At 34.6% G+C, this 12,029-nt stretch overlaps 1 protein-coding gene across 4 annotated transcripts in view; it reads right to left on the bottom strand.

The window, feature by feature from the left end:
- Nucleotides 1-12,029, bottom strand: part of TTBK2 (tau tubulin kinase 2) — a 106,347-nt gene that overhangs the window by 74,333 nt on the left and 19,985 nt on the right. For 3 of the 4 annotated variants that reach the window (XM_054199210.1, XM_054199213.1, XM_054199212.1), the window contains one exon: nt 4,785-4,945. In XM_054199210.1, the coding sequence (XP_054055185.1) occupies nt 4,785-4,853 (69 nt within the window). In that variant the 5' untranslated portion in view covers nt 4,854-4,945. The remainder of the gene's footprint in view (nt 1-4,784; nt 4,946-12,029) is intronic. The other variant, XM_054199211.1, reaches the window with a different exon arrangement.

Raw genomic sequence — 12,029 nt, 5'->3', positions numbered from 1 at the left:
ATGGCTAAAATTATCTTTGAATATATATTTTAAATGTTACTCACATGTACTTATGGTTCACCAATACCATTCTTATTAACAGACATACTAAAGAAACTTGCACCACTGAAGTTTCATCTGTGTTAGGAAGACATTAAAAGAATGCTCCTGGCATATTAATTAATTTGCACTACATTCAGAGCAAATATTAATAGTTGCATTTTCATTCTGCTTCAAATGTTTAGAGAGAACTGAGACTTGTCTGGCTTTCAGTATCAAAAATATCCATGTTATTTCATGTAATGCTTTCATGTGGTGATCTCCCCTGTAGCTACCTTCTTAAAGCTGATAAAAAGAGAAAAGGAGACAAAAAGAACTTACCCTAAGAAAGACACAATATTGTATTTTCACTATATTTTACCTTGAAAGAACTGACATGGTTTTCTAAACGTCATTTGAAAACGTACTAGTTGCTAAGGTTATATGACTACACCATATTAAATGTCATCTAAACATTCCGGGGATCTAGAGATCAGCAATATGCTGACCTATCTTCAGATTCTGAAAATAAATCTAACGTCTCCTAATCCAGACAATCAGCTATCTGACTGAGAAGGAAAAACAATTTCTAAAATAGCCTAAGAATAAGGAAGAAGGTAACAGATAAAATATACATAATGTTTACTTGCATTTTTCAAGTCATATTGCATGAAATTCTTATTCTGTACAATTACAACAATACTCAGTATTTCTTCATGCACTTTCTGTCCCGAAGATCTTTTACCATTGCAAGCAACTGCTATTCCAATAGCCTTAAGATAAGAAAAATACGTAGCGTATCTACATTACTACTCACTTACGGCCAACTCATTGCCAATATTAAAAAGGTGCATAGGATAGACAGCACACCACATTTTCAGACCTACAGAACTAACCCACCTAAATACCTGCTTCAAGTGCAACACCTCTTAACTGCAAATGCACATGTTCATTTCTTTCTAAGTAGCACACTAGCTGTTAGCAAATGCAGGCTCCACTTCTCCACATGCTTTCTCTGAAGCAGCATAACATGCACACTATGAACACACGCCTAAACCTGTTACTCTTTAACCTACACGTTTCAAGAGCTTAATGAGTTCCAGTACAGAGTATCACAAATCCTAAATAAGAAGTTTGTGTCTTCGGACATGACTTGTTTAAAGTACTATTCAGCTAAGAATCTAGGGTTAACTCTGAAATAATGACGAATCCTAATAAATAGAAACCTTTCAAGTCTGATGAAATACCCAGTATAACTTGGTTACGTTCGGATGTATTTAATATATACAGTGTTATTCCTTACAGAAAGGAAAGAGATCTGGCATCTAAATATTGAGAAAAATAGTAAGATTTAACAGGATTTTATATATATGTATATATTAAAAAAAAAAAAAAAGATTGTGTGTATCTATATATATCTCAAAGATGTAGCTTCGTGACTAATTTGGCCATTTTAAGTCTGCGCTTTTCTGTTTCGCTTCTTAGTCCGGTAATGCCATTATCTTGCCTGAGCTCTGAGCTATTAACAGGGCTCCAACAGTTAAACATAGACATTGATCTGACTGTAGTTTTCGGCATAAGCACATAAATTTTCAGCATAGTACAAGCACAGTGGAGACAGTGAGAATGCATGGTGAAAAGGGTGAGAAGGGAAAAGGAAAGAGGTGACATAGCCATCCTCACCCCTATACAAACTTATAGCAGTTTATCATATAACTTCATTTACCAGCTTTGAGAAACAGCCAGATGAAGAAAGACTGCCTCTGAAAGGTTGGGTTTTTTTCTGCTTGTGTGCTTAAAAAAATTTAAAGCAAAAAAAAAAAAAACAACCCCAAAACAAAACCAAACACGCCACCACACTAATAAAATAAACAGATCAATTTCTATCCTCAGATAAAGTGTACCAGAATCATTAACATACATCCAATAATGACGTCAGTCAATAATTCCAGACACAAATTAACCTCTCTCTGATTGTAGAAAAAAATATTTTCCATGCCCTTTGTCATCAGGTCACGCACCGCATTCAGCAATGAGCCCACATTTTCCTTGGTCATCTTCTTGCTGCCAGTGTCCCCGTAGAAGCCTTTCTTGTTGCTTTTCACATCCCTACCAGTTTCAACTGTCAGCTGAGCTCTGGCTTTCCTCTGTATTCATCCCAAAACACAGAGGCAATGTCTCCATACTAACCTTGGGCAACCCACCCTTGTTTCCACCTTCTGTTTGCTTGCATTTTGCTTTTGAGTTCAGACAGGAGTTGTCTGTTCAATCATACTGGCCTCCTGCCATATCTGCTCGACAGCTCTTGCCTTGACAAGGACCTCATTTGCCCTTGCTTACACACTGCATGGCATTCTCCCATTTTGTACATTAGTTTCAAGCTTCTCTTCTTTGCATTCAGCTTCACACATCCCAAACTCATTCTCTCCCTTCTCTCTTCCACTCCTATCTCTTTGTATGCTTCCAGTCTAAAGCATAAAATTTCCAAAATGTTTTATCTTGGTACTTTTACTTACACTGTATATTGAATGACATTCATAAACCTACCTAAAAACAATTACCATTACAATCAAGTCTCTCCAAGTCAGGACTGTAATAAATGTTTCAAAGGCAAAAAAGAGGGACAAGAAAAGGCATCGACAGAGGGTAAAAGCAAATGCTAATAGATACAGAAACCAGTAGAGAGGGAGGGTGTCACTGGGGAAAAAAAAAATATTTTATAACGTCTCTTCTGTGCTTACTTTTCAAAACAGAATCACCCTAAAGAACATTTAGGCTAAAATTAAATTTAATTGAGCATAGTTTTTTAAAATGTTCATGTCCACAAATTCCAGGTATTTTTTCAAGATTACAAAGACCAAGTTCATGAACAGCAAAATTCTGAAAACTTAATTTCAGCTGCAAATCTTCACACAACTTCCAGAACGTGTACTTTGTTTTTCTTGAACTGGTTACAACAAAATAATCTCAGGCAATCATACTACGAGCTGCCACTCTTCAATGGGGGAAAAAAAAAAAAAACCAGGATATTGGGAGAGTTCACAAGGAACAATCAGAAGTACTACTGATAATTAGGGACAGTACTCACTGTCACCAAAACTTGGAAGTCCGCTGATTTATACCACCTCGTCTTTCTACACAAGGAATTTTTAAGTACTCTACTGCTTCAAGAACACTAGGAAAAAACTTCAATACTTCATAACCTAACAGAAAAGTATTATTAGGTTAATATATACGTGTCAAGCACTAAGGAATTTCTGAAGTTTGCATGCTATTTTCTTCCACTGGCAGACTGTCCCATGAAATCCTGAATTCAGAATGAAGTATATGGCCTTAGATGCCATCAAGAAATCCTTAATGTTTGCTACAGAAATTAAGAAATTGAAAAGTTACCCACAGGCAATATTTGTCAGTCATCTATCTGTAATACTTGATTTGGAAAACATACAAGTTAAAATGTATAATCACACGATATGAACAACAGCCTACTCTCAAAATTTTCCAAAAGACACAGATCTAATCATCATTCCTCATTACAGAGGAAAGAAAATAAACCTGAAGAAAACAGGACTACTGTTGCACGTATCAGACAACAGAGTACTTTTGTGGATAGCAATACATTAGTATATCATTATCTATTTATAATGCTATTTTGCTCTATTTGATCAGATTCAAGACTACGCTTTCAGTTTTTACTTAACTGCAATATTGAGATGCAACACAAGAAACTATTTTAAAAGTATGTACACCCTCAAGATAGCCGTTTAGGTTCTATTTACGCAAAAGGAAATATAAAGATTTCCTACACAAAGCTAGTAGCAGCTTCCTGCATTTTTAAATGAAGGACAGGACATGAGATAGTTGAAATTGTTTTCTTTATATAAAATTGAAATGAATTATGAATCTTTAACTTCTATGTTCAGTCTCACAGTTTTAAATAAAATACTGAATATGGGAGCAATATAAAGCAAAGACGGTGCAAAAAATAGTTATTCAGCATCCATTCACAGCCTACAAAACACACAGAGATACCCACAATGCTCTATTACAAAGTGGGTTTTTTTTTTTCTTTTTTTACTTCCTTTCTTTTTTTTAAATCTCAAAAAAAAATCCACAAACAAAAAATTCTAAAGTGATCAGGGAACGGAGAAGGAACTATGAGAACTCAGCCTGTTTTTCCAAGCAAAAATAGTTTCAAATGGATACTATTTCCTTCTAGATGTAAATCAAGGATACAAACACCAAAAGGGAACAGAGCTATTTATGGAAAAGCCAATACTGGCACACAATCAAATGGATGTAAATCAGCCAGGAATAAATCTATGCTATAAAATATAACAAAAATAATTTCTAATTGGAAGAGCGGCAAGGTCCTGAAAGACCTTCCTACAAGAAGTAACAAATCTCACAATCTGATGAGCTTCAAAAGGGCGCCTGACTGATTTCCAAAACAGACTGACAATCACTGGCTGACTGGATTCTCTATACTAACAGGACTCTTCCAGTTGTGCTCTGAACAGGCACTCAATCAGGATTTAAAAGCTTTCCTAGGTCCTTACCAGAAAAAAGCCCACCTTAAATCAATATAAATTCTTTTTAAAGTAGAATAAGAGAGACAAGTGGTTTTAAAGTCCTTTCAACGTTTAACATAAGTATTAAGCAAAATACATCTCACAAGAATTTTGAAACAGATTTCAAAGCACAAACTACTTCTTTTCAAAAACATGTTTTAAAGAATAAAAAGAGTTGCAAGAAGGCATACTCACCACCTTCCATCTTTCTTTGACCAAGATTCCCACACTGAGGATGTCAGGCTGCTCCCCTCCTCCACTCATTGCAACCTCCTGACGTTATGGAGCTGCTATGCAAAGTCTATGTCAGCAGAAACCATCCAGATCCCAGGAGTGGCTTCCATTTAACCAGTGACTGCAGAAACAGAGCAGAACATGGGATCTCAGTGATTAACAGAATAACATGAAATACACAAAAGTGTTGTGTTTCTCACCTAGCACCTTAACTAATGTTTCTATCCCATAGTGACTTAGGTTGAAACTCTAGGCAAACAACTTCCAGTACATAAAGAAATTCAAGTATATTCACCTGCCCTCTCTCAAACCTCCAAGCCCAGTCTCAAAATAGTACTAATGAACATAAACATTGTCAGAGTTATATTCTGCAGTCAGTTTCAAATTGTTGTAAATCATAATTACTTTTAAATTTAATTTTAATAACAACAACTTTTAAAATCTAATTAGTAATTTACTAATAATTGGTTAAGTAATTAATAGTAATATATAATAAGATTAAAGTAATATTAACTTAAAAAATTACAATATTAAAAATAGATACTTAAATCGGAATTGTAATTTATTGCACTGCATATGGACTATTCCACATTTTATGTGTTTCACATAGCTAAGATTACTTATGATTAAATAAGTCTAAAGCACAATTTTGTTTGTTTATGTCAGGGTACAAATAGCTAAAGGGAAAAAAAACTTGTCTTGGGTAATTCTATCAGTTTAATTTTTTAATTTTCTGGCTTTAGGCAATCATCTCTAAATCAAATTTTATATAGCAATATAAAAATTTGTCTTTTAGAGATTAATCCATCCATAATAGCTCCCATCAGCAACTACTACAACGAATTAAAAGCTTATTTCATTTGTTTGAAGTTTTTCTAGAATTGTGCTTATTTGTTACACTGGTATAATTACCCAAGTGTAACTCTTTGTACAAACAGTCTTATCCAATAATAAGACTCTTCTAAAGTGTTTTTGCTTTGGGTTTATTTCTATCACTTCCAAAACAGCATAAACTAAAAGGTAAAGGATCTTTTCTCCCTGAATCAACACGAATTGTATGCAAAATTGGTACAACAATTCTGATTTAATTAACGGTATGCCCTTCCATGTGGACAAATGCCAAGTTTACTATTGGGACTAAATTATGCTTTTTAAAAAACAACCTGCTGCTTAAATGACCTGGCTTTTGAGATTGATGTTTGTTTGACATGACAGTAACTGTGGGATTTTTTCATATTCCTTCATATTTATTTTTTGCATTTCATTTATGCCTTTCTTGCTTCAATTGTAAATTCTGACATTTAAACCAACTCCAAACAAAACAGACCCCTCTGGAGAAAAATTACTCTGGATTAGTTGAAGATCTAAATTTATACCAAATTAGAGTGGATTACACCCCTGTAAAAGAGTGTTCATTCAGAATATGTAGCCTGAATTGGTTTAATTCAAACAAATTAAAGGAAACCAAATTAAGATTGCATATTCTGAGAAACACATCCAGCCTGCAATTTAATCAAGTTGAACTAAACCAATTTAAATTCTACTGGTGCTGGTAAATTCTCCCCTGCAGATAAGGACAAAATTCTAAAAAGAACTACAGTTATTTTCATGAACACCCTTAACATTCCTAACTACTGACCATAATTACTGGCCTTTCTAACAGAATTATCATAACACAGTCAGGTACTAAGTAAATCAAAGAGAAAAGTAAATGGCACTAATGAAGGGAAAAAGGTCTATTTCCAAAGTTACATGCTTACAACACATACAGTGATTTTCCCGTTTGCTCAAATCTTAGTTTCCCCTTCCACCACTCGCCAGTTACATCACAGTGAGTGGTGGTCTTCACTAAGTAATATGTTTACTCCTATATTGGGACTTCAAGGGTGGGGGTTTTTTCACCTCCTTAAAAAAACAGCAATAGAGAAAGTATTCATCTCACCAGAGCAAAATCTAAAATTGGCACGTATGATTTTTGCTAAATCTTTCAAACATGAGCAAAATCCATCACCTGTAGGAAAAGTAGATGCTTTATTACAGCAAAGATACGACATCAGTGGGTTTAGAGTTTTTTGTTAATATTGCTATCGGCCTTGATCTGATACCTGATTGGATACTTTTATTTTAAATACATTTCAAATTACAATTTTAAGTCACAGCTCTGACAAACACTTTTGAGAGCTATTCATTCATGGATTCTTAACCATACTAAGAGAGCATCAGTAACTGGCCCAGAATGCAACAGTACAATACATATATCCACAGAACCATCCCATACTTTAAGAATTATCATAGAAGTACCGCATTACTGTAGATAACATCTGCACGGCAGGGTAACGAATATTCTTCGTTTATACACAATTCCTCAGTCTTATTCCCATAAATCCTAATTCCTTGTTAAATCTCTTGTCATCTTATTTCATTACAAAACAATAAAATCCATTCTATATTATCAGTCACCAGTACTCAAAGCAGCAAAACCGCAGGACTTATTAAACCATCATGCACGGGAGGTAAAAGTTCTCTCCTGAGCCCCTGAAGGCAAGGTGCTAAAAACCTCCTGCAAGCACTATTTTACTTGAAAAATGCAAGTTTTACAAACACACTGAGGTTAACTTGAAGAATCCTATTTTCTTCAAGACACCAAATAAAATAGCAGGAGGATTCAGTCACAATTTTCAAGGCCAGAAAGCTTGAAATTAGCTCAAACTTTTACCTACCAGGCCACATAACTTCACCCCCTTCAGTGAATTAGCAGACGCTAATATGTCAGAGTCCAAATGATGAAGAGTCCCCTATCTTCACTGGTTCCACTACGTCCCTTCCCTCATGTTGCAGTAAGCATAACTTGCTTTGTTTCAAGGTTTAATCTGCCTAATTTTAGTTTCTTACCACAGAACTTTGTTACCATTTTGGAAACCAAATTCCATTCCCAGTAATTACCCCTCATTTAAGCACCTAAACACATTTACTTACCTCCTCTAAATTAATAAATTAAGCTTTAAGCCTTCCTTCTTATCCCATGGGTCTTTTATGTGGCCCTCCTTTGAAAATCCTCTCCTCGCTCCACATACTTCTTGTGGTATGGGCAGCAACATTGAGTGAGACACCAGACTGAATTACACTCAATCATACCAATTCCAACTTGGAGAAAAGACAAATTTTTATTTCTTTATGATAGCAGTCTTATTTCCCTAATTTAGGTCTGAAGCTGTTTTAAACTTTTGCTAAATCACAACTGTATCAGATGCTTATACACCTCCATGCTTATACTCAGGCACTGCTCTGAGAAAATGGTTTCTTTAAAGCCTTTTTTCACAAGCTGACTGCGTTTCATTGCTCTGATGCGTTCTCTAACAATCAACACTATATAACTGAAAATCTGTTAGTTATTAACGTACTGCAGTGGATAAATATCATAGTATTCCTTACCTAGTAACAGAAAACGTATTCTGGTAGGTGTAATTTACGTTATGATCGCCTTCTCCAAACTCATGTGGAAAAAAAAAAGACATTACCAGAGAGTATTACATTTAAAGGTCTTTTGGACAGACATAAATATGCATTCTTCAGAGGTGGTGCTCAGGACAAAACTGAAACTGAAATTTCTGCAAATTTTGACGGATTCAAACTGGTTTTGGTATTCAAACTGTTCGGCCCATTCTGAATTCCATAGATAAATAAGAGACTCATAAAAGTATATTCTACAGTCCCATTTATATTACAGAAATACAGACATATGTTGCTTTCAGTGTAGCTATTTAACAGCCTACAATGCTGTTAAAGAATTTAAGAAAGCTCCAGCACGTTCTGTATCCCACTGAAGCAGAGGAATAGTTAATGACATACAGTCAAGGGGCAAACTTTCCCTTATTCATTCAACGGATGAATCCTTTAACAGTGCAGTTCTATAGGTAGCAGTCCAGTTATTTTCTGCACAACAAACATTTCTTTATAATTCTCCTAAAAAAGTAATAGCCATTTTAATTGCAATCTATCTCATAAAATTCTATATTCATTAACTCATCAGCTACCTTCTCAGACCAGTTTATCAGATCAGAGGAAATGTGTAACATAATGGAATTATCACAACGAAAGGCAATTAGACCTCTGTCAAATTTATTTCCAGGTGACAGGTCATGGAATAACTAGGACAACACAACAAGTACTGATTTTGTTCCATAACATAAGCCTTTCCCTGGGAACTGTACACAGTATAATACAAGAACAGGTAAAGGAGGGTTAGTGCTTATATCCAGAATTTAATATTGAAGAAACAGCATCTATTATTTAAAAATCTTCTATCCACTTTTTTAAACTACATATCACCCCTGCAAAAGACTTAATTTACCACAACCAAGCGTACTAAAAGATTACATGCTATTAGAAAACAACCGTGCAAAAGTTCCAGGAAAAAAAAAAAGTCAGTTTTGTAAAAGCTGATTCTAGTTCAGCAAGAAAAGACCACCGGTTTATGTAATTCATGTGTGTGTGTATAATTTCTTTAGAGATGGACCTAAACTGAAGACAATCTCTGCTTACCAACCTTTGTAGATGTTGAAATCCAGATCTAAGGTTGAAAAAGTAGCACAGACAATTTTGGCTGAATGGAGGTACTGTAAGTTTCAGGACAAAGTAAGTAAGGACACAAGATTACTTCTGTTCCACAGAAAGGAAAAGTATGTGTCCTGTTGCCTCCCCTGTGGAATAATAGCAACTTCTTGCTATTAGGAACTCTCTATGCTTATTAGGAGATCTGTTTGCTTGCCTTCAGTTCATTTAAGAAACTACTAAATTAATTGAATCCACCAAAGTTGCTTTCCACTTCTGTACTTTCTACTTTTGAGTAGAAGAATTTAAAGGAACGAAGAAAAGTTTAATAAGTCAGCATAAAGAGAAAATCAGGGCAGGAAGAGTTCAAAGGCCCTAATTGCACCACATTTATGGTAAAGTCCACTTTCTTACACAGGCTAAGAAGCATGTTCAAATTGTAAATTCTAAGGCCAGAATGTTTTAAGCGTGTTTATTTGAACATCCAAACTAGAAAGTTATCCTACACTTACAATCTGAATATTTTCTAAATACATTCATTGAAGCTGGAGTCCTAAAAATCATCATTCAGCATGTCAATGAGTAAACTAAATTTAAGACCTTGACCTAAATTTCCAACCATACTGGTTGTGAAGAAAGTCTTTTAAAAAATTCAACACATAAACCAATGCCATTTTAGGTTTTCCTATCTCAAGCTCGTGGGTGCCAAAATACTCATCACCACTTACAGATTCCAGGTGTGAAAAGCTCCCAACTGTCTTGTGTGCTATTGCCAAAGAGTCTAGATTTCCTTCTGGCAACTTCTACACTTACAGCTATGTTGTTATTACAAAAGCGGCAGTATTTTCTCAGTTTGAAGACAGAGGTAAAAATATAACATTTAGTTTCAAGATAACAGTCTTATTTTAAAAACACATATTTCAAGCTACCACACTATTTCCAGTTTGCAAGAGAATTCAGCACCAAAATGTTACAAAATCCCAAGTAAGGCAAAGTTTATGGAAGGAGTGTATTATCTTTTACTAAACCAACAGATAGAGGTGACAAAAACATACAAGTTCTAGGCACGCAAACTCTTTTTCAAGTCAAAAATAGAATAAGTAACTTTAAAATTAAATTGAACTTGAAAGCAATTGCACTGAAGTAAACTTCATAAAGTTTCTTGATTAGATCAACTGAGATAAAAGGTACTTGATATCTTGCCATAAAGAAAGGGGAGCACCTGGGTATGTGCATGACAGGGAAAGACTATAGGGTTGTGGCTCCTATGAGAAACACGGCATGTAATTTATTACTACAAATTTTATGGTCAGGGAAATTTATGGTCAGGGAGAATTAGAATGAGCCATAAAACAAAAACTCTGTTTAATCCGTTATATTTTCACCATGGTACTTTTGCACTGACTGAGTTAATTTCCTAATTTGATCTGTCACACAATTGCACAAAGACTTCTGTCAGAACAAAAGAAAGAATGAAAGTTAGCTGGGGGGGGGACAGGGAAAGACTGGATTACTGTGGTGCTTTCAACTCAAGCTAGTTGCTGAACTACCACCTCAGGTGTAGAGCCTTCAAGACTAATATGGAAACCCAACCCTTTGGAGAGGTTAATTTCATTTCAAATAACACTGTATTATTCTCAATTTTTTTCCACAACTCAGAGTGAACTCCAAATAAAAAAAAAAGGCTTGTGAAACCCTATTAATTACTCCAAAATTAATTTTAAAACCCTAAAAGTGTCATTCGTTTAAAAAAAAAAAAATGTATTTCTGTGTCTTAGATTAGCTATAACTGTTTTGATATTTACAACAAACCTAAATGAAATTAGAAGAGAGGTTTTTTGCTATTACAATAATTTGTTTTACCTGTCATGAAAGTCTTCTTCAAAGAAACTAGTTCTCTGATTGCTTACATGAAGTGAAAAATATTTTCAAGCCCGCAAATGGAAAGTTAGTTCTGCAATCACCTGTTGTAACAATTGCATTGTTACAATAATTATTTTTCAAGATCCTTGTAAAATTTTCATTGCAGAAGAGTTAAGTGATAGCAAAGTGTGGTTTCGAACACTGATATGAAGACAGCTTGAAGTCAAACAAGATACTTTAAATAACGACATAGTAATATAATACCAAACTATTCATAGTCTGGATTTATCAGCAAAATAAAAATCTTTGTTTCCAGTTTTTTGAAATGTTGGAATAGTCAGCTCTCTTCTTAGAATACACGTAGAATATTAATAGACTACCATCAATGTCACTAACTTTATATACCAAGGACTAATAAATTGATCCTTTAAGACACTCGTAAGTATTACCCTTTCCACTAGTACTATCTATTTTTATTATTTGATAAATCAATTTTTTCAGTAAGGAAAACACATAACCCATGCGTATAACACACAACTACAGAAGGCAAGAAGGCAAACTACACTACTCTTAGGAATTTCTTCCAAAGCCTACACAACTTTTGGCAGCAGATACACAGTGATTTATAGAGGAGGAAAGCTGCGGCTAAGGACCGTGCAAGAATGATACAAGGGCATCTATACAACTAACTGCTATTAATTTCTGAATGCTTAATCCAATCAAGTAAAATTCAGGGTAACCTCTAAATATAAATGGGAATAACACTTAACTTTTTTGAAAATACAAAACAAA

Source organism: Rissa tridactyla, chromosome 4, assembly GCF_028500815.1.
Source record: "Rissa tridactyla isolate bRisTri1 chromosome 4, bRisTri1.patW.cur.20221130, whole genome shotgun sequence".
Classification (NCBI taxonomy): domain Eukaryota; kingdom Metazoa; phylum Chordata; class Aves; order Charadriiformes; family Laridae; genus Rissa; species Rissa tridactyla.
The sequence above is the reverse complement of the archived record's forward strand: the minus strand, read 5'-3'. Positions and strand labels throughout refer to the sequence as shown.